We start from the raw sequence: 24,000 nt of genomic DNA on the forward strand, positions 1-24,000 counted from the left end.
TGTCATAATGTGTAAAGCTCACCCAGCATGTGGGTATCATCCCTGCCCAAAATGAAGCAAACCAAAAAACAAAAAAAACAAAAAACATCACCGACACTCTGACCTATAAAAAACTGCTACTTCTGACTCGCTGCTTCATTTGAATCAGTGTCAGTGTCAGCACCAGAATAACGCTTGAGCACATTGTATAACTTCAGTTTTTAGACACCCTTAGAGCTCCCTCATTGAATAATAAACTGAGAAACAGTTCTGCTGGGTTTAAAATAGAAAAAGAGAGTGATTTTCATTGATTGGAGCGGGCAGATGTGATTAAACAGCAGCAGAATCTGCAGAGCAATAATCATCCATTACAGCAACCATTAACCCACAGCAGTCACTAAGCAGTTTGACTTTACTTAAATAAGACCATATTTCAGACACCAGTGCTCAACGCTTCATTGTAGCTTTTCCCCTTTAATCAGATTATTGTATGTATGGAACCAGGCAGGATTTCCTCACTTGATCCAAAATAAATCTGCATTAAACCAAAGACGACGGGCTGTTGTTGCTTTTCACAAAATTAAACTAATGTAAATTGCAAAGCCTCTTAAACACCTGGCTGCATTTTCTCATTCGGATTTCACTTTACGTGTTAAACATCAACTTTAAGCCACTTTAACTAATGTAAATTACATAGAATGTGTTTTATACACCATTACCAGGATTGGTCAACTGTTCATAATTCCAAGAGAGGAATAATAAGTGTCGTGCAGAGCTGATGGCACAGTCTCAGTGATTAAATCTGTGTGTATATCTTTTCATCACTGTAAGCATGTGATAGCACATCTCTGAGTTCATATTCAATGACAGTTTCCCATTTGAAAGGTGATTAGTGGCCCATTAACATATCTGCTCTATATCCATCACTGTCATTAATGTATTCCTATACATGGCTCTTCATTATTCAAACAGTAGCTTCACACCCGTCACTTTCAAAAAGAAGGAGCTCACAGCTTTGCAAACGAATCCTTTAAATTCTCTAATTATTATTCATAAAGTTTAGGCTTTATGATGGGAGCGCCTATAAATATCCTCCTCCCCCCTCCCTCTCCCCCGTCCTTTACACACATGCAGAAGTCGTACATGCACTTACACCACATGCACCATATACATAAACTCATTATCTGTCCTCTCCAACTGTCTCTGTTTTCCCCCATTTTCTTTCATTTCCTACTGATCTACAGCATATAAAGCTCTGCAAGGAGAAGATAAAGTGTCTTCTTCTACATCCTCTTCATCCAAACCCTATCCCCCACCCCCACATTACCCAGCCTTATAGCCTTAGAGGTGGGGGCTGATGAAAAAAGAAAGGGGGAGCGGTGAACTCTCATCCTGTGGAATGAACAAAAGCATGTTGGTGTTTTGGCAGCCCTGCATCAACATCAGCACCAACTGCTGCTGCTTGGATTAAAGCCAAGCGCATAGGTTCGATTGTCCAAGCAGAGTGAGAGGTCCTCTGCCCTGCACAGGGCCGCCAAGACTGATGCAGAGTGTGGAAGGTTCAGGAAGGGAAGGAGATGGGAATGGAAGCAAAGATTGGACTCAAGATGTTCATTTGAGGCGGGCATCTCTGCACTTCTTGTTGTTTGGAGTCGTTTCTCTGGAGGGTTCATAGCTCCAGGGATGCACTTCAGCAATGTGCACAGTTCAGACCTATATATATATATATATAGGATGGGGAAAAACTGGTTTAATAGATCCAAGTGGATCTTTGAGTGTGCAAAGTGATGTGTTTGATGTCATGTTGCTGTTTGCAGAGCGGTGGGATTGGATGATGTTCAATAATCCAGCTATCACAGCAGCAGCCAGGCCCTCTGCTGATGGCAACTCATATGCAAAGCTCAGGAGAGACCCCCCCCCCCCCACCCCCCCGCACTTCTGTAATTGCTCTCCTGCCGCTGCCTCCCGCAGGGGGAAGGGGGCGCCCCCGTGTGGCGGATGGGGGCATCACACACTCCGCGGGTTGTTTAAAAGCAGGAGCCGAGGAGGAGAGCGCACACACCATCTGAGTCCAGACTGGGAAAAGTTTACCTCCAACTACGGCCGAGCACCCAGAGCATCCAGAGCACCCACAGCACCCACAGCACCCAGAGCATCCACAGCACCCAGGGCACCCACAGCACCCAGAGCATCCAGAGCATCCAGAGCACCCACAGCACCCAGAGCAGCAGGGACCGCAGACATGGCAAGCCAAGCCCAGCAGCCTCCCCAGCTCCACTTGGCTGAGATCACCGCTGCGCAGTTCATCGACATCTGGAAACACTTTGACGCAGACGGTCAGTGCGCACCAGTGACTGTGATTAACTGGGACATGAACAGAGTCTGAATTACATTGTAGAGCAAATACAATGTAAAGAAGCGATGGCTTTTGGACTGTTTTTTTCCCTTCTTCTTCTTCTTCTTCTTCTTCTTCTTCTTCTTCTTCTTCTTCTTCTTCTTCTTCTTCTTCATTTTTCTTTTGAATATTTAATTTTTCCTGAGGTTTAATTTATCTTTTATTTTCGTCTCAGCTTTACTTTAAATCCCTCCGTTCCCTAAATGTCCATTTAGTTTCTCATTCTTTTCACTTTTTACACTCAGTTTTTATTCTAAGCAAAACTACAGGTCAGTATAGTGTTGTGTTATTTCACACCTGCTATATTACTGAGGATGTGTTGAGTTTCAGAGGAATGTAAATTAATTATAAGTTTAATAGTGGAGGCAAGATTTGAAGAATAAAGAATAAATGGGATGATGTGGCGGAGGGGGGGGGGGGGGGGGGGGGGGGGGGGGGGGGGGGGGGGGGGGGGGATTAGGATGGAGGAGGAGGAGGATTAGAGCTACCTAATAGATGTTTTTTCTAGATGGATTCTTCTGGATAGGGTTTAAAAGTGCGCTCAGAATTATTCCATGGTTAATACATGTGTGTATATATGCAAATAAAAATAATAATAATAAAAAAATAGCTTAATTAAACATTTCAAAGATTTCAGAAAATACAAAATGATAGAACGGTTTTAGGTACTCGTATAATGCCCTTTCTATTAAATATTTTTCATTAATTAAATACTTATTTGTTTTATTTTTAAATTGCTATATTTGATCAGAGGCAAACTTGGTAGTATTTGATGTATTTCTGTTGTTGTCTTTAGGATTTGAAGCACAAAATCAAACGGTCCAATAATTCATCAATGCTTATTTTCAGACTATTGACTTAGAAATGGAAATAGTATTTGAATTATGATTAACTGAATTCCTAACCTTAACCCATTTCTGCATTTTCATGGTCATTAACCTGAGTTTGATTCTTCACGTCTGTTTCTCTCCAAGCTTTTCAGATTTTCATAATGCAACCTTAACTGAAGGATTATTTTTTGATGACATTCAAGAAAAAGTGGTGACCTTTATTGTTCAACCGCCTTTCAATTTACTAGCATTTATATCCTTCAAACTGTGTGGACTGACTGGGTAGGATAAATTAAAAAAAAACCACAGTATGACTTCATCATGGAACTGCAGCCTCTAGTTAATCCTAAACAATGTCTGCAAACATTCAAACAGAGAACTTTCAATTAATATACAGTATCTTAACGCTGACAACATTTTAATGCGTAATTAGAACAGTAGATGTTTCTATAGCTGTGTTATTGTCAGTGCAGCCAGTGGATACTGACTCAGGTAGTTATTTTAAATGACCATTTAATCAATAGTCTATTGATCCAGAGTTTTCCCATAGCCATCTTAAAGCAGGTGTATTTAAACCTATAATGGGACCATCAGTGTTTATTTGTGCTGCTCATAAACACTTTATTCATAAGCAATCAGGATAGATTTTAATTTCATTTTCTAATTAAGCACAAAAAAATCTTGTGGAAAAAAGCATAAATATTAAAAGGCAAAACACTAAGGAATACATATTACATATTACATATTACATATTACGGTGTTGTTGACATTAATTCTGTCATTATTCAGTCTTAGATCTGATCATCTTTTGATTTAACCAGCCTCAGAAACCTTGGGGTTCAATTTCATTCAATTCAACTTTATTTATATAGCGCGACTTACAACAAGTCATCTCAAAGCGTTTAACAAAACATAGAGTTTATAGTAAGAAAGAAAGAACTCAACAAGATCCACATGAACAAGCATTTAGCGACAATGGGAAGAAAAAACTCCCTCTTTTTTATAGGAAGGAATCTTCAGCAGAACCAGGTTCAGAGGTGGCAGTCATCTGCTTCGACTGGTTGGGGTTAGTGAACAGAAGAGGATAGAATGATAGACCATCAGAGTGTTCCAGACTAGTTGAGTCACGAACCATTGATTGGTTAATCCGGGTGTCCTAGACTTGTGTTTGATCAGTCAATGTCTTTGGAGGGCCACTGTTCACCTGAGAAATATCTCTAAAGTGAGGAACTTGTTATCAAAATCAGATCTTGAATTCATCATCCACACATTTAGATCCTCTTGCATTGACTATTGTAATTCTGATATCACTTGTTTTAATAAGTCCACCCTAAACAGACTCCAGATCGTAGAAAATGCTGCTGCCAGACTTTTGACTGGTGCTCCCAGAACATCCCACATTACCACCATTCTTTCTACTCTGCACTGGCTTCCAGTCAAGTTTCGCATAGTGTATAACATTTTAGTTCTGACTTTCCGAGCGTTACATGGCCAGGCCCCTCAACATATCTTGGACTTGCCCCTACACTTCAGGGTGTAGCCTTTGGTCTTCAGGCCAGGGTCTCCTAAAGGTCCCAAAAACTTAGTTTAAAACCCGAGGAGACCTGGCGTTCCAGGCTGTGGCCCCCAGACTTTGGAATAACCTGCACCAGTCTCTCCTGGAGCTAAACTGTGTGGAAACACTTGAAGACTTCACTCTTCAGAAAAGCTTTTAGTTAAATTATTTTAAATTTGTATTATCTTTTTATGATGCTGCTCCTGTTGATGTAAATGCACCTTTGTTTTTATTATTCTTTTATGATGTTGCTTCTGTTTTAATTTCTCCTCTGTTCTGCACAGCACTTTGTGATTTTATCTGCAAAAAGCGCTTCATAAATACATTACCTACTTACTAACTATACAGGCCAGAGGCCACAAATGTCAAAGAGCTCAAATGATGCGTAGTAAGAGTGGAAAGGGCGCTCTGAGCTGGGAGCAGATAATATACTGTACCCTCGGTTGCAATTTCTAATGGAATCCATATCATGTGTTTCAGGCAATTCAGCGAGGAATAGACATTTAATCATTAGATACTTAGCTGTTGTGCTTGGTTGTTAATTTGTGGTTAAAACTTTGCTAAAATGAAACATTTGGCAGTTATTACAGTTAAACGTTGGCATCGACTACTCTGTAACACAAAGTCTTCCACTCATCTTATATCCAAGTGTAAATATAACAGTTAACTAGCTGTACCCTGGCTGTCAGCTCTTATATTGTTATTCATTATTTATCTAAAACTGTTTTATTCTGTATCCATTCACAGGGTTTGTTGGAGCCAAACCAGTTAATTTAGTGCACATTAGTAAATCCAAAAAGTAGAGTAGACTAGGGAGTCCAGCCAATGACACCCCTGTTAGTTTCTTCCTCTGTTACTAATTGAGCGGTCAGTAAAGGGGTTGTTAGTAGTTGCTGATCAGTTTGTGTGTTCATAGGAACAATGATCAGTCAATTGGAAAAGGAAGATGCTGCAGGGGGTTTCAGGAACGCTGCTCTATATAAAGTTATCTCACTTTCAGTAAACATTTAATCTTCCGCTCACTATTATAGAGCTGCGTTTGGCGATGTATGTCTGTTGACTAATTGCATTAGAGCATCAGCATATTGTTGTCTTCATGACAGCTGCAAGGCAGCAGTGACTAACTGGAATGTCCTTTCCAATGGCTGTCCAGAGACTAAAGAGAAGAGACTCCACTTCAAATGAAATATGCAGTGAAATAAGACGACAGGGTCCCGTCTTCACAGCTTAATCTTGTTACTTTTTCACCTTTCGGCGACTTTACCATCATCATCATCATCATCATCATCATACATTTGGCACTTGGGTTGTTTTTTTGAGGTGCTGTTGAGCAATCTGCTTTCGGGCCATTGAATTAGCTTTGGGAGAAAGAAGACTTAATCTGCTCAATGTGCAATGGTGCGCTTCATGTGACAGCTGAGATTTGGATTGTAACTAAACTCTGGTGCTGAGTTTTGATAAACACAGCTACTTGTGTTGGCTTTACGACAGTTTACAGGAATTAAGCCTCCTAGTGGAATATTACAATATTCTGAGTATAATATATTCTGTTTTTACTGATGAAGGAGATGCCGTTGTAAACTGTTTTATGTCATTCTTAGACGAATGATTTATTCTGTAATGTGCTCATAGGTTGTATTGTAATAGCTGAGAGTCTTTTACAGCTTTCTGTAAATTATAATCATCTCGAGTGGGATTTGTTGGTTTATTCAAAAGTTGCTCTTCAATAGTACAATCTTAAAGGTCTTTTGCCATGCAAATCAACTTTTTTGAGCTTTTAGCCTTGTTACAATGTTAATTCCTTGTCAAAAATTATTATTGGGCTTCCTTCTTGTATCTCTGAGAAATCCACTTTTTAGAGGGCTAAAACTCTGGAAAACAGGCGAGTTTGGGAAAATAAACCTAAAATACTATGTTTTTTGTGTTCTCCAAACAAACGGAGGTGGGTGAAAAATGCATGATATGGGACCTTTAAGACATTGGTTCTCAAACTTTTTAGTCCACGACCCCCAAAGTAAAGCTGCCAGAGAGCGGGGACCCCCACTGTACCTGAAGGTGGTTGAACACAGAAATGAACATTGAAGAACAGTCATGTGGAGACAGGGCCATCTATATGGGGGAAGAAAGGGAAATGATGGTCCGTATGAATCTGTGAAAATCAAATTCATTTATTTATCTGAATAATATCCACTGTTATCCAGGAAGTTTATTATTATTTGTGCCATAATCTCAAAGATGTAAATCTTTGTTTTCCACAGAAATTGGTTAAAAGTTGCAAATTAGAGTGGCCAAAAACGGACAGAGAAAGTGGTAAAAATAGTTTAAGCCAAGGTGTCAATATTGAAAAAAATTGTAGGAACAATTACCGGCAAATAATGGGCATGAGAAATCATAAATGTGCTTAAATTGGCAAAAAAATTACCTGAAATATGGTGAAAAGAGGTTAAAAGTCACAATAATAAGTCAACACATGCAAGACAGGTGGGAATAGTGGTGCTAAGGGTTTATAAATGCCGAAAATGTCTTGAAAGTGGAAAACATTTTCAGTAAGGGAATTGAAATTTTACGGAAAAGTGGCAAAAATAGGAATAATGTAGGTGTAGTTGCAGAAAAAGGGTAAAATAAGCGAAAATGGACTCAATTTGTTAAAAAAAAAAAATAATAAAAAAAAATCCTAAATTGAAGGCAACTGGTGACCCTCTCCCAGTGTTTCATGATCAAAAATGGGGTCCTGACCCCAAGGTTGAGAATCCCTGCCTTAAGGCAATTCAAGGGATATGCTGGATATTCTGTCTTCTACCAAAAAAAATTGCATGAATGCACATGGTCCTAAAAAACTTATATTTCAACAAAATATAAGGTAATTAATGTATTTATTTAAATGTGCTAAACCTAATTAGGGTATTATTTTGTATAAAAATATAGATATAATTACATACGTGACTCGGTGCTAAGAAGAAGGATCTCAAAATCAAATGTAATGTCATTAGGAAAAAAATTTCCCAAACCACAATTATAATTGATATTTGTAGTTTGTTTTTTTTACTATTGTGATGGTGATTTCAAGCAAAAAGCACAAGTAACGTTACATTCAACTTATGAAATGCATGCACAACTCCCTGCCAAACTAATTGGATCAATATTCGACCCAGATATCAAACATGTCTGTCTCTAATTAGCAGATGTTAGCATATGTAGCTCACTGCCTTGCTCTGCATCGAGATCTTGACTGCCATCATTCATCTTCTACACCTTCCATATGAGGCTCACTGAATGCTGCAGCGTCTAAACCTGACGAGGGTACAGCGCACACATATGCATCCATGTTGGTTTTTGGTTTAGCTGTTAACACTCAGTTCATCAAATGGAGGAAAGCATAAGGCTATTCTGCTTTAGTTTGTTAGTGATGCTGTGTTTGTGTCGGAAAAGTCAGCTCATCCAAAGCACATATGATGACTCCGAGCACCTATGAAGCTGTGGAGGAATGTTTGTGGAAGGTTGTTCGTGATGAAATGGGAAAAACATAATAAATTAGGAGAAGAAGCAAACAGTAGGGGTTATATTGACATAACGCTCTGTATGTCTGTGTTAAACCAAGATGAAATGTGTCGAATAAAAGACTTTAGACCAATTGTACTCCTTTTAAATTAAGTAAAAATATACACACTGGTTCGTTTTTATGCTAACCTTAGATGTGCAGCAAACCAGTAAAGTACATTTTTGTACAAGATCATCCCTTCTTATGTCACTGTCAAGAAGTGCAAAACCCAGCAGAGGGACAGAATGCCCCAATAAGCATCGAAGCGAGTGCCCACTTGCTCTGTTTTAGGCTAGAAAACACTCATTATTCTGCTGACAGTCCAATGCTACTGCTCTCGTGTGATTTGGTGCATTCCCACTCAGGCACGCCACAGTCTTCACAGCTAAATGCCAATATGGCGCTTGACTTAAATAGACACGTCCTTGTTTTGAGTGCAATGCTTTTACTCCTTCAAAGTAAGATTTCGATTAAGGTTATACAGTTGCTGGTTGATGATATAACGTATGCTTGGCTGCGTTTCTGAATTTCAGGTTTCACTCAAGGCATATTTGGTTTGTAACTCAGAAGTGTTTTTTTTGTGACTTGAGCACTGATTTCAGAGGTAAACAAATCAAATGTGCCCGGAAATCAAAAAAAAAAAACTCCTCTAATTACATACTGTAGACACGGATACACTGCATGTTCAACAATGCAATACTGAAGTTCAGTCACAAAGGGACACACCACCCCCGCCTTCTTTAGTCTTTCATCCACATCAGAAATTCTTAATACTTTTTTTTCACAAAGCTGTAATTGAGTCAAACATTTCCCAAGTCTTATGTGTGCCAAACTTAGTTTGTTCTATGGTGCTCCACAGGAAATGGTTACATTGAAGGAAAGGAGCTGGAGAATTTCTTCAGAGAGCTTGAGAAGGCGAGACGAGGAGCCGGCGTGGTGAGTAACAAAACGTCCTGTGACACAAAGCTGATGTTCGTGAATCCTCACTGATGAGTGGAACAATGTTAATGTGGCGACGAGTATCTCTGAATCAGGAACTCATCACTGGACAAAAACCTTACTGATATGGCCCCTCAACCAAGAGACACTGTTACTTCTAGTGCAGTTATTTTTAGTTTTCGCCCACACAATATTGGTAAATGAAAACTATCTGAATCTGGTTTTTGTAATGAAAATGTGAAGATTCCAATAAGAGGCAGGTCTCAGGTCAACTAACAGCTATAATTGAAGTCTCTCTAATGACTTGAATTAGACCCACACATAGATGGTACTATTTTAACCAAATAAACTGTTAAAAATACATTAAGTAACTTACACATAGCCTAAGGATGTATTAGCCTCTATTTGTTCAAATGTAGCATGGGGTTTAGGAGAGAGGGGAGATTACAAACTAAAATCAGTTAAATGAAAAACAACAACAAAATAAATTCAAACCCAACAATAGCAATAGTTTAGCTATGGCTGCAGAAAAATTAAAAAAAAAAAATCACAGAATGCATCCACGGCCGGATGTGGCATCATTTAGTTTTTAAGCCCTCCTTTTAATAGTGCAGGGAGGTAATCAGGAAGATTGGGCACACCTGGATGGATTAGGAAATCTACTTAATTACAGCTGACATGAGTAGCTTCCTGGGTCAAGGCAAGATGGCGGGAACAGTGGAGAGCAATAGAACCATTCAGACTCCGCCGCTACATCGAGGACCCCACAGATGCCCCTGGCGAGCGCCTACTTCGAAAGCAGTGGACAACCCTCAACCGCCCGGCGACAGGTGTGGGACCTTTCGGAGAATCGTTGCAGCGATCGGGCCTCGTGCCCACTGTGATAGTGGAGACCCCCTGCAGACTGTTGACCACTTCTTGACCAGCTGCCCCGAACACCAGCCACCAAATGGCGACCTAGGCCTAATGAACCTGGACGACGAGACACTTTAATGGCTTGCTGCAACAGAACTGAGGATCTGGAGACATACGCAAGAAGAAGAAAAATAGACATCGATTAGTTTTGACACAATGCAGTGTAGGTTATTATGGGAGAGGCAGATGGATGTCCCCGATGATCTACAGTAAATACATCTGAATAAAAACCTTTTTATTTGACCATCTCAATTTAAAGATGAATGATTATTTGGTGGTTGTTGTTGTTCTTTTGTTCCTAATATAAAGGAAAGGCTGCAATGTGTGTCCTTGACGTGTGATGTGATGCGTTTGCAGGATCCTTCACACGCTGCCTTCAAAGAGAAGATGAAGGAGTTCATGGCCAACTTTGACAAGAATGCTGATGGGAGGATTGAGATGTCAGAGGTGAGGACAAATTGTAATGAGCTACCTCTGAGGTGAGCTGAGAAGGAGGAGGAAGAGGAGGAGGAGGTGATGAAGGCATCAAAGGCAGGGTTTCCCTCACTGGACATCCCACTGTGTCCCCTTAGTTTTACTCTTTATATTAAGATAACACCTAAAGTATAGTCTACAACGGACAGGGGCGTCTAATTTTGTGCAAACCCCAAAGGAAAAATGCAAAACGGCAGAAAAGTACAGAATCTGCAGAAATACATTGAATTAAAGAAAAACACACAAAAAACACAGTGACTACAAAAAATAGACAAATTACCAACAAAAACCCATTGTTTTTTTCTTGTATTAATGCTCAGATTGGTCATTATTCTAAATTATGTATATTTTTGTGTCTCTGTACTATACAAACAACAAATGTTTAAATGAGGTACGCCGCTTTAGTTTAGTTTATAAAAGGATCCCCATTAGAGACACATGATTGAGCCTCTAATCTTTCTTGGGTTCCACAAAGTTAATTCAATACAATACACAGACAAGCAGACCATTAAGACACAATCACAAAAGATGCAAATCGGGGTATATAAGTGGTAAAAGTGCATGTAAACATGTTATACATCTGTATGTTATTTTATTGAATGATGATCTTGTCTTTTTACAGTTGGCTCAGATTTTGCCCACCGAGGAAAATTTCCTGCTGTGCTTCAGAGACTTTGTTGGATCCAGTGCTCAATTTATGGCAGTAAGTGTGTATTTATTCACTAAGTGGATTCTATAACTCAATACTTTACATTTGCTCAGTTATTTTCTTTTTTTTAAATGCATGACTGTGAAGGATTTGCTTTTTCATTGTTCTGTGTTGTAACTTTTAGTTGCTCACTGCATGAAAAATGCCTCAAGACAACGTGTCATCACAGTTGGACACGTGTTCAGATGTCTCATAAGTTTGACATTGTGCTGGATATGTTTATGAAGGCTTGTTTGGGTTATTGTCCTGGAAATAATATAACTGTAAAAAAGTAATTTCATGGAAATTATTATAAGACTGATTATAAGTTAATATTTTCCATGAAATTACTTATTTTTACTTTGTATAAATATATATAGATTTTTTTTTTTTTTTTTTTTTTTTTTTTTAAATGAATTTATTTTTTTGCTGTGCAGGGTGTGAAGGCAATTTCAAGCCCTTTCAAAAAAAAAAACATTGAGGTTTATCTCTGTTGCTTATTCAAATACAGTACAATGCACTCCATGCGTATTTCATCACTCGGGGGTGTAAATTAGAGCGTAATAATAAGTCATAAACCTTTTGGCACATTCCTAGGGCTGCATGATTCAGGTCCATGTGCAAGTTTTGAAAGAAACATGGTACGGTTAATTTCTCGAGTCAGCAATGAACTTAAAACGAGGTGGTCAGAACATGTTTTTTACAGAATACCTTTTTTGGCATCAGTACCGGTAGCAAAACTGGACTAATTGAACTAAAAGAAAATGTGTGACCCAGAACTCAGGGTGAACAACATGTTAAATGTCTTTATATTGTATATTTAGCTTTCCACACTTATGGAGGTCTTTCCTCGACATATTATTGATGGTAAGGGATCAAAGTTACTGTGATGAAATGTTCCCTGCACAGAGGAGCTCTTTGGTGGTCTCAGTGGTGTGATCTTCTGCTGATCTCTGTTCAAGCTATTCTCAGACAGCCATACATTATGAATGGTCCCTGGCTTATTGCAAGGAGGAGCTGTGAGTGCTGGAGGGGTTTGGGTATCCATCTTTGATAAGCTTTGACAAATTCTATATTTACACTGTGTCCGATGGCGTTTCTTCTTGCTGTAGTGTGTCGGTGTGTGTTTTGCTACAACTTGTCACTGAGGTTAAATATGAGGTGTGTTTTCTGAAATCATGGTTCTTCTTTCTGCAGGCCTGGCGAAGGTATGACACCGACCGCAGCGGCTACATTGAGTCCAATGAACTGAAGGTAAAATTGTTATTATTATTTTTATTTTTCTCCGGAAATCATACTACGCACGATTGTCTAATTTTGCACAAAGTTCCACTTTCCAACTTTTACCAAAAATGTAGCCCCAATAATGTAGAAGGTTTTGTACATTCAAACCTATCCATCCATTTTTTTCTCCTCTCACAATCTTTGCTCAATTGACACCAAACTTGCCACAGCACGTCTTCATGTTATCCTACACAAACAATCCACGTCAAAAAATCAAGCCTATTGCATCAAAATGTTTTATTGTAAACATATAATTGCAAATTCTTGCTAAATACACTTTTGATGTTCATAAAAAAACATGACAAAAACTTGGAGTCGTGGCAAATAATGTTTGGAAATAATTAGAATTTTATCTCAAAAACTTAGATTTTTGGTTTTCACTCTTATGTGAACAATTTGAGTTGATGTAAAAGTGGCATTTCAACATCAGTTTTTCACTTAAGGAGCCAATAAATTATTGTTAAAAACAAATGACCAACATCTCCATGCTGCTGAGATGTCATATGGGAATTTTCAGATTTTTGTCTGAATAATTGTGGACAAAAATGTTTGTGATTAGACTCCTCCCATTTTCACCTCTATGTACATCTGTTGATTTTGTATACACCAGAAATTGAATAGGATATAATTTTATTTTTTTAATGTACACCGTATATAAATGTACAATGTCTATATTTCTATGGTGCCCTACTACCATTTGTATCAGAAATCATCAATAAGAGTTCTTTGTTGTTCAAGAAAACGAAAAACTACATTTTTGACAGTCGTTACATGCTAACAGCTGCTGTCTGGTTTTGCCTAAAATTGCCTGGGCCCCTATCATTGCTGCACAGCAGCTATAATCCCATGATGGTGAAAATGTATACAACTTTTATTGCAATGTGTTTATGCTGACCTAAACATTCACAAGTGTTTGTATTAATAAACATTGCCATGTACAGCACAGATAAATGATGTTTGGAAGATGGAATTGATTTGTCACCACCTGAGTACCAAAGCTCTTTACATAATCAGCCACATTCACTCATTCACACTCTTATCCACACACCAAGGGTGAATGTCTCTTTGCTAGTGGGATCAACATATGCATCGTTTTATTACAAATGGTGCAAATACTCTACTGATTAAACACACTACTGAAGAAAATCCCGTAAGCCCTGCTGACATACTGTATGTCTTATCTTTGAACTGATGCTGATGGTAAACTTTATCTTGTCAGTGCGTCATTGATACATATGCTGATTGGGGTCATTTCGCTTTTCTCCACAGGGCTTTCTGTCTGACCTGCTGATGAAGGCTAATAGAAACTACGACGATAAGAAGCTCAATGAGTACACAAAGACTATTGTGAGTGTCTAAGGCAGAACACATACCAGTCATTTGTGGCGTAAAATCGTTGAAATGCTGACATTAAAGCTCATTTGTTTGCCTCACTTGTAGTGGTGGGAAAAAATAATTAAAACCAAGGCCTCAATGCCAAGGCCTTCATGCTGCTGCTACCATCATGAGTTAAATCATCAATAAAGACGAGTGAGCCCGTTTCAGAAGCAGCCATGCAAGCCCAAGCCATGACATTACCTCCACCATGCTTCACAGATGAGCTTGTGTGTTTCGGATCCTAAGCAGATCCTTTCTTTCTCCGTACTTTGGCCTTTCCATTACTTTGGTAGAGGTTAATTTTATGGCTCATCTCTGTACTTCTTTGTATTGCCTCTATATTTCTTCTCTCGAAGTCTTCTTTGAACAGTGGATTGTGATACCTTCACTCTTGCCCTGTGGAGGTTGGCAGTGTTGTCTTTGGGCGTTCCTTCACAGCTCTCTCATTGTTTCTGTCACCAACAGCTGTTGATACCCTTGGCCGACCTGTTCGATATCTGTTGCTCAGTACATCAGTAGTTTCTTTCTCTTTCAGGACATTCCAAATTGTTGTATTGGCTAAGCCCAATGTTTGTGCAATAGCGCTGATCGATTTTTCCCTATCTCTCAACTTCAAAATGGTTTGCTTTTCTCCCTTAGACAGCTCTCTTTTCTTCATGTTTGCTTAACAGCAAATGCAGTTTTCACAGGTGAAACCCAAAGCCAAAAACAAGAGCTATTTAATGTTTAATCAATCTAAAAGGCAACACCTGAGCAACTAGAAACACCCATCAGTCACATGTTCCAATAATTTTGGTCACTTGACAAGTGGGTGGGTGTTCTGTCCTGAGTCTAGATCTAGATCATCTAGATGTAAATACCATGAAATAAAAGCTGGATTTCTGAACTTTTGTGTCATATTCATGTTTTGATCTGAAACCCAAATGTCTTCAGTAAACAACAAATGAAAGGAATTTATTTTGCCATTCCAATGCTTTTGGAGGGGACTGTATAAATTTTCTTTTTACAGCATTTATTAAACCCAATTATGAAGATGTAATACCAAGAAGTAGAACATGTTCTATGTATGCATCACTTGACTATTTGACTAAACCTGTTCTGTTTTTCCAGAGACAACTGCTGAGTATCTGATATGAATGTGCCAGAATGCCAATGATGGCATTTTTCAGTCAATTAAACACAATACAGCAATAGACAAAATGAAGGGCAATGTTTTGGCTTCTTCTTGTATTTATTTGGAAGTAAACAGAGGCTTGCTTGAAATGCCACCCATGTCGGTTTGAAAGAGTCTTTGCCAGGTGATGCTAGAACCAAATGAAAAACCTCCAAACCAAAGAAGAACGCAGCTGAATACTAAAAGAGTCTTACTGCAGAGTTTCTCAAACCTTTTCAGATCAAGGTTCAGGCTTAAGATCGGCTTGACCCATAAAGTCGCCCAACACTAAATATCCCTGAAACGAAGACTTCAACAACTGATGTTACATTTGTTTCTTTACAGCTCAGGATGTTTGATCTGAATGGTGATGGTAAACTGGGCCTCTCCGAGATGGCGAGGTGAGTACTGTGACTCTAAACCCCGTTTTGTGTAAGATGTCGTTGGGGTAAAACCTTAAAACCCTTTCTCTTCCAGGCTTCTGCCAGTCCAGGAAAATTTCCTGCTGAAATTTCAGGTAAGACGATCCTCAAAGAAGAGATGATGTAGAAGTGCTTCAGCTCGTTTGATGCTGAGGGATTAGACAACAGCAGCACAAAATAACTTCATTGGATTCACAGCAAGAGGATTATTTTGCCATCAAAGTCCCAGGAGGACAAATGGGGGAGGAGGACAAATGCATGTTTACTAAAGATAAATCTGCTAGGAATTAAGACAAAATACTTTCAAACTGGATGTCTCCTCCACTGTGTCGGGGAACACGTTTTGTTTCATTTCAATCCTTTTGGTGCTTTTTAATCTATTATAAAAAAAATGTAAAAAAAGGGACACCGGCGGTTATACTCGCCTCTTATCGTAGCTTTAGCTCGGCTCATTTGGCTTTGGAAGCAAGACACAGCTGGCACATTTTTTTTTGTGGACAAGTGGCTTATCGCGCTGCACTGGTTATCATTATTATGTTCAGATAGAAAATATTAAGAAAGATAACATACGTCGATGTTTGTAACATTTCACACTGATGTCTTTTTGGAACTTGTCCTGTATGCTGCCATACATACATGTTGGCTTGTGAGCGCGGATCAACAATTGCTTTACAGCAGAGGATTAGTTTGTCCGATGAGGATTAGCCGACCCTAGTCCCAGTTATTATAATCTACATGGATTAATATCAGTTCTGGATCTGATCTGTTTGAGCTTTTACGTCTGTCTAGAAGCATTTTATCATTCTCTAATCATCCTCCCCACCCATCCTCTTTGCTCGTTTGTTTTGCACACAGGGTATCAGACTCACAGTGAAAGAGTTCGACTCCCTCTTCACGTTCTATGACAAGGTAAGATGAACATATCTCTGACTGTGTGTTGTGCAATAGTTCTGGCCCTTAAATTTGAACCTGCAGCCACACCACCTGTCGGAGAGGCCTAAATCAGCATGCTAACAACTTTAGAACTGACCTTCAATATCTGCTGAATATTTCATGCAGATTCATTCACTTGACATTGATGTATTTGACTCTCGTCTACAAGTGTCAACCTCATGGCGACAGTGAGATAAAAACACTGAGAGGATAGAGTTGTTCCCATTTGTCCTCTGAGGAAAATGTCATAGCAATCCATCGTCTAGATGTCGCCACCCATGTGATTCCTCCCAAACTGATAAGTCCACATCTAACAGCCTGATTCCATGGATAAAAATCCTATCTACATTAATTCCATATATTCCCATATGACTGATTTGAAAACAGCCATTTAGTTGAGCAATTATGGTGCCAAATTGATTCTGTATTCTGTGTACTGCTAATCCCCTGAAGATAAATCCCTCTACAACGCTTGATGTTTGGTCCTTTTTTTTTTACTTTGAATATATTAAAATAAAATTCAAGTTTTCATCTTCGGTGATGTAAGCATTCATCTGACTTTTCCCCCGTAGTACCAGGCGACATTTTAACAAGTTTAACCCTTTAATTGAAAACCAAAGTATTTCAACATCAGTCCTAGAATTAAACATTTGGGTTTTTAATCTTCTCTAAGCCAGTAAACACAGTAAGCCTAATCGTGCTTAATTATTTGCTCACATTAGCTACATTTAGAACTGACGATTTTTCATGTCTGCATGTAGTTCAACCCTCTCGTGTGGTCTTTCACGTACAGGATGGCAACGGCTACATTGATGAACAGGAGCTGGATGCTCTGCTGAAGGACCTCTGCGACAAGAACAAAATGGTAACAAATAGTTAGACGATCGATCTGTTCAGCTTACATTTCCACTCCAAATTTAGAGTCGAGACGAGGTGGAAGCATCCTCGGTGCAACCCACGCTGTTCTGTGCCCTCTGACTGTGTGTCTGCACCACGTTCAATTACAAATCTATAATGATTATGATAACTGGCATTTTTTTCCCAATTAATAAATAATTTTTTTTTTCCCCCTCAATTACAATTACGTTCTCAGTTACTAAACTTCAAAAAAAAATTTACCAACTTTGTGATGATTGTAATGATTGTATATTTTAGTGCATTGATAGTAATATCTTAAGTAAAAGCCAAACTATGGACAAGAGTTGGAATTTAGCAATAGCTATAAACTCTTTGTAAACTTTTTGTGTCTATATGTATTTTATATCCTGACTCTAACCCACTAACCCTTAACTCTTCTAATCCTCACATGTATAAGTGTGAAAATTCATACATAAACGAACATATTTGAATAATTGTTAATGACATACGTGTAAGCCATAGACCTGTTTTGCATTTAATAAAATTGTAATTGACAGTTTTTAGTTCATCTCCTTGGTAATTACAATTACAAATTCAATTATCGTAACTCAATTGCGATTACAATAGTGACAGATAAAAAGGAGCAAAACTGTGGAACTCTCTACCCACTCAAAAAATGGCTAAAATCAAAATAACAGTGTTCACATGAACAGTTTTACCTGGTTTCTCGCTCCTTGTTGCCTCTGCCCTGTAACTAATGACTGCATTTAAATTTGAATATTGCTTTTCTTTTTGTAATGTTTTGTGCCGCACATATTTCTTCCTCACTTTCATCATATTTCTGTTACTTTTTACCTTTTTAAAAGCTTCTTATGGACAGGTTTTGTAAATAAGCACATGTGCCAACACACTCAAAACAATACATCTAGGAAACGAATGTAAATGTGATGTCCATATCAAATAAAGAGAATAATAAAAATTACAATTACGATTATAATTACACTGTAATTGTAATTAATTATCAATTACGCGATTACAATTATCATTGACCCCATGGTCTGAACCGTGTGTGTGTGTGTGGCAGGACGTGGACTCGATAAGCCTGGGGGACTACAAGAAGAGCATTATGGCTCTGTCTGATGGAGGGAAACTGTACCGCACCGAGCTGGAGATCGTCCTGTGCCGGGACTCGTCGCTGTGACCTCCCTGTGTGGGAGCGTGCTGTCCTCCCTCCTCCTTCCTACCTCCTCATATAACCTGGTGCATGTGTGACCCTTAACCTCGCAACACCACTTAACGTGAAGACAACAGTGCTCCCGCAAGCACAAAGTGTACTACGCGCCTTGCTCTTTCAGCTTTTGCACCCTTCTTGGTTCTTATTTCTCCGTTATTTCAACATACAGTAGTGTAATAGTCACAGCAATGATTACAGGAAAATATTATGCAGTTATTGCTATCTTTAACATTTACTTTGATCGTCATCTTACATGTCCCGCTACATCTGAATTGAAACGAATACTTTTGTGGCAGCTGTCTGTTTTATTTATACAACCTTAATTTATCATGAGTTTGTTTTATTAAACAAGGCTTGTACTGTTCAAATTAATATATTATTGAGAGAATAAATAAATATATAACATGACAACTCTTGTGCCAGTTATTTGTGTTCCATACACGTTTGCAGGGTCAGGGGGAGCATTGCCCCCCTCGTGGTCAAAACTTTTCATTACAGTTTTCCCAAATTCCTTTGAAAAAATACAATTCTTAATATAATGTAGATATTATACAAAGTATCATAAAACAGTGACTGTACAAAATATATATGAATTCATTTGTCAGTGAAATGGTCCCAAACTTTTGAGACTTTAGGTTGGTTTTTCTTCTCCACAATGGAAATGGTGAAGGGACACTGTGCCCAGCAGTTCATGTCTGGTACTGCAGCAAAATGAAGCAGAAGGCGACACTTGCCTGATTTTATCATGAATTTACAACATTAAACGACGCGTCGACGCAAATTTCTGTCATTAACATTATCAATTATGTTACTAGTCATTTTTGCATTATTGTATATGTTACACATACTGTATGGTTTGTTGCAGATCTCAAGATGGTCTATACATTTCATTCTATTCTTTCTTTTGCCCCCCCCGGCAAGAATCTCTTACTCTGCCTATGCTGTGTTCATAAAACTCATTATCTGGTACTAAACATGGTTTAAAACGAACAGTGTGATGGTTTCAAGTGGCTTTCTGCCACTGCAGTCAAAGTTTGTACAGTATATTTAGTTTGTCAGCAGCAGGTAAAACAAAACGCCTTTCCTCTTCACGTAGTGAAGTGTCATGTGGAGATTACATCTCGAGTGCTGCTGCCCAGAGTGCTCCACCATCACTTTCTAATCTCCTGCTAACAGAAGAGTGTGATGTAGAGAGCACTTGTGCTGCTCCATTTTTTATAGCGTCTCAGAGGCACACGTCGAAGAACTCTGAGATGAAGTGAAAGGAGGAAGGGAAGAAAAACTCTGAGATGTAGGACAGAAATTCACTCAAAAAAGACACATAGGAACCTGCAAAATGAATAAAGGCAAAGATTTGCTATTAAAGATGTTTTTAAGTTAAATGTGAGTATATCTTCTCAGCTCAGGTTCAAATTCATTCGAGCTTGTGATATAATGTTATTATCTTAAGTATAGATTATGTTGATATGATGACTGAAAACAAAGTGCATCTTTCCGTAAGGCTTCCAAATGCATCTCAATTTCATTCCAAAGAGGCTGCCCTGGTTTACACTAAATTTTGCTGAATTGCATGAATTTCCGCCAAAGCAGTCAACGCAAACTCGCTTTTCAGCATCGTGGAACATTCTACCTTCCATTAATTAATCATCAGCTCTTTCATCTTTCATCAAACTCACTATCTTTAAAGCACAAACCCTTCAGACTCACTACCATCACTGCAACTGCACGCATGCACAAACAGTATGTTGCCCACCGCCTCATGCCAAATGCTCCCTGTGTGTTTAGCAAACACACACACACACACATACACACTCGTAGACTAAAGAGGGGCACGCAGAGGAACATTGGGCTCTAGACCAAGCTGTTAACTGCTGACAACAAGGAAAAGGAGAGTTATATCCGCTCTGATTCCTTCTCACACATCATTCCTACTCAGTGAAAGGAATGAGAAGCAGATGAGATTCCCTCTGTTTTTTTTTTTTACCCTCTGCACAGCTGCACAGATATTGTTTTTTATTCTCTGGATGATGGACTGTTGTTGATTTGTTTCAGTATCAAAAAACCATAATGATATCGATTGGTTGTAAGGATTGCCACTGCAGGGAAACAGATCGCTTTTATTCCATTAAGATCAGGAGTTCTCTACTCTACTACTTTTTCTTGCCATATTTTTGCTTCTTTTAATGCATTTTTGCTACATTAGTGCTATTTCTGCTACTTCTCCATCACATTTCAATAGCTTTTCTGCACAGTTTTTCCACTTTCAAGACATTTTCGGCAGCCCTTTTCCCACCTAATGTTGCATATGTTGACCCATTATTGTCACCTTTAACCTCCTTTTATCATATTCCATGCTTATTTTTGCTAGGTAAACTACATTCACAATTTGTCGTGCCCATTATTTGTCAGTTTAAACGAATTGTTCCTACTTTTCTCTGACACTTTTAAGCCAATATTGACACTTTGAACCCTTTTTTTTTTTTTTTTACCACCTTTTCCATCTGCTTTTAGCCACTTTAATTTGCAACTTTTAACCAATTTCTGTGTTTTTTTAAAAAAATATATAGATTATAGATACTTCTGTCTCCACATGACTGCTCTTCAATGTTCATGTCTGTGTTCAACCACCTTCAGGTACAGTGGGGGTCCCTGGTCTCTGTTACCTTTATTTTGAGAGTTGTGGGCTGAAAAGGTTGAGAAGCACTGCATTGGATGACCTCATCCCAACAGGCTGAGGTGAAACAGAAGACATCGCCAAACAAGTCCTTCACTAATCCAACCAAATACATCATGACATGGATAAGTACCTTATTATCTGAGTAGCCAGGAGTAACTAAAGTCATGTTTTCAATATTTGCACTGTGCATGCTGTCATACATCCACATGCAGGATTTTAAAAGCGTCTACTGTACCACAAACTAAGTTGTGAGTCATCACTCAGCTTTTAGCGTCTTTAACTTGCCTCTCTTATCAGTCGATGCCTTATTTTACTTCATTCTTTAGCCCCTTTTAGCTTCGCTCTGTTTGCTTTGCTGTTTCCCAATTTTCCCACATCCCTCTTCAATCAAACTTTCCAAGTAATCCCAGGGTCAAATGCAGAGCAGTTCACAATCTGTTCAGTAGTTGTGAACTGATCTTAAACAACCTAAAAGGCAAACATATGAGACGAGAAACCATAAAAAAAAGCTTTATTAAAATGACTTCTTAATCCCACTCCAACTTTTCTTGTTTTCTCTGCTTCTCTCGGACATAATTGATGGTTGGAAATGTTCATATTTGTATATCATCACACTGACAGCCTCCTGTGAGCCAGGGGCTTGTATGACACTCTGTTGTGCAAGTAGAAGCTGCTGTTTTCTATCACATTGGAGGGAAATACGTATTTCATGAACCCCCATAGGCTCTGGTAGTGTCTGATGTGCTTTCAGCGCATTTTTCTTTTTCCCCTTTCTGACAGTGAGGCTGGAGTCCCCGCAAACATTTCCCTTTGAAATGAAAGCATCATCTGGTAACATCAAGGCTGTTGTGTCAAAGAGCAGCATATTGTTACAATAAAGTGACAAGTGATTGAGAAATAAACATATTGCACTTTGTACAGTAGACCACAGGTTATTCAAGAAACATTGTTTTTGAAATAAATTATCGATCTTTAATCCAACTATTATAATATAGCCACCCTGATCCACATCACAGGCTTGTAATCCCAGTTTGCTCACGGAACAAGGTAATCTATTACAGAGTAACCAAACCCAGTGGTTTTGGCTGATGTGCATCTATGCTGGAAATGATAAAAAAAAGCCCTGATTATGGATGATGGAGCAGTTAAGACATGCCCAGTCTATACTATAGAGGGTTTTCACGGTGCGTCATCAACCCGGAAGTCGCCATTTTGGAGATAAGCAGCCGGCTTACAAACAGCACACAAACGAGCAAATCCCGAATTTTGAGAGGAAATGGTGAGCAGAAAAAAAAACAGTTCGGGTGTTTATTTATTTTTTAAAAAGGGGGAATTAAATTAAATGTATGGTCAAATGTACAATACTTACAGTTATTACATGTGTTAGAGTTGGCAGTGTTGATTTGATCATTTTTTACAGATGTTTAAAACTAGGTCAGACGAAGTAAAAACCAATGCATGATGAATAAATCAATGATCAATATGTTCTGTATTTTCGCAAACTAAAAACCTACATAAAAATGCTCTGAGATACTCAAGTAAAGCTGAACTCAGTGAGTTTTTTGGAGGAAGGGGTGAGTAGGTGTTTAATTTATCTACATTTAATGAGTTTTCATTAACTACAGATGTGTTTCTGCCCCGATGATCCAGTGGTTGTAAAGATTAGCCTGTAATTATGTACTAAATATATTTTATTGGCATATTTTACACTAAAAACATTGGCTTTAACATGCCATGTGCCAACAAGTTGAAATAAAAAAATAACATACAATCTGCCTGTGGCTTTTAAACCAACATGACTTTAGTGCAACTTAACTGAGGTAAATGCCTAGAACAACAAATAAATGCATAAAGTTAGTAAGTTAATAAAAAATAAAAAAAAATCTGAAACACCAATTGCTTAATCCATTTCAGGCTGTATGTATTGAGATACATGCAAATGTGATTATTTTTGCAGGTTCACTTGCTGCATGATTGTGTCCCTGCAGAGATAAGTGTGTATATATGCAAAGAGGTAAACAGCAGCACTTCCAGAGATCAACTAGTGTATATTGCCATCTAGCGGATACGACACAGATAGCATAGGGCAGCTGGGGAATAATTAGGTTTTTACAAAAAATACTGCATGCTGTAAAAAAGGTAGTTTTCTAGTCTTCTGTTTGCAATCACTACCAAAACTGACTCACACAGACTGCTTGAATCTGTTAGTTGATTAACATGACCTTTTCTGTCAGGATGGGGTTTTATTTTGTAGGGCATGCAGGAACTCTTGGCCTCCGGCCCTTCATTTGGTTCTGCACCTATACGTGATATTTTCAATACTAAGTCCTTTGTTATATTTTCCAATTAGTGGGATTTTTTGCTTCATGTCAGTTGAAACATTTACATTATGTAGCATGAATGTAGTATGCATTATATAATTTATATTTGGCCGTGGCTATGGGTACCTAGCCGTAGACTGGCAGTCTATGCATACGCAGCGCCCCTCATGGGTTAGTTTAGGTGACGTGTTAGGTGCACCACGTGACTTAAAGTTCCGTCATTTTTATTTTAGCTCATATTTATTTTTTAGCTACCCCGCTAACCCTTTTATTATAGCCCTATCTCTAACCGCTAACCCTAAAATGCATATTTTTGTCGGATATGTATTTTTAAAGGTGGTATTTGCCGTGTTAAATATATTAAAATGAAAAGAAAAAAAATATTTGTCAAATGTGGGATTCCAACCCACGTTAGCGGAAGGAAGAAT

At 38.5% G+C, this 24,000-nt stretch overlaps 1 protein-coding gene across 2 annotated transcripts; it reads left to right on the forward strand.

Moving 5' to 3' along the window:
* The first annotated feature begins 2,029 nt into the window (after positions 1-2,029).
* LOC114456359 (calretinin-like) lies at positions 2,030-18,972 on the forward strand. 2 transcript variants are annotated; one of them, XM_028438078.1, is made up of 12 exons: positions 2,051-2,098; positions 2,206-2,315; positions 9,157-9,233; positions 10,509-10,598; positions 11,248-11,328; positions 12,511-12,567; positions 13,867-13,944; positions 15,473-15,528; positions 15,605-15,644; positions 16,405-16,458; positions 17,276-17,347; positions 18,425-18,547. In XM_028438078.1, the coding sequence occupies exons 2-12, from the start codon at positions 2,222-2,224 to the stop codon at positions 18,539-18,541; spliced, it is 816 nt and encodes a 271-aa protein (XP_028293879.1). In that variant the 5' UTR covers positions 2,051-2,098; positions 2,206-2,221; the 3' UTR covers positions 18,542-18,547. The 2 variants fall into 2 exon arrangements, with proteins under 2 accessions (XP_028293887.1, XP_028293879.1); XM_028438086.1 differs by having other exon boundaries at positions 2,030-2,315; positions 18,425-18,972.
* The last annotated feature ends 5,028 nt before the right edge of the window (positions 18,973-24,000 follow it).

The sequence above is a fragment of the Gouania willdenowi genome, chromosome 3 (genome assembly GCF_900634775.1).
Source record: "Gouania willdenowi chromosome 3, fGouWil2.1, whole genome shotgun sequence".
Taxonomy (NCBI): domain Eukaryota; kingdom Metazoa; phylum Chordata; class Actinopteri; order Blenniiformes; family Gobiesocidae; genus Gouania; species Gouania willdenowi.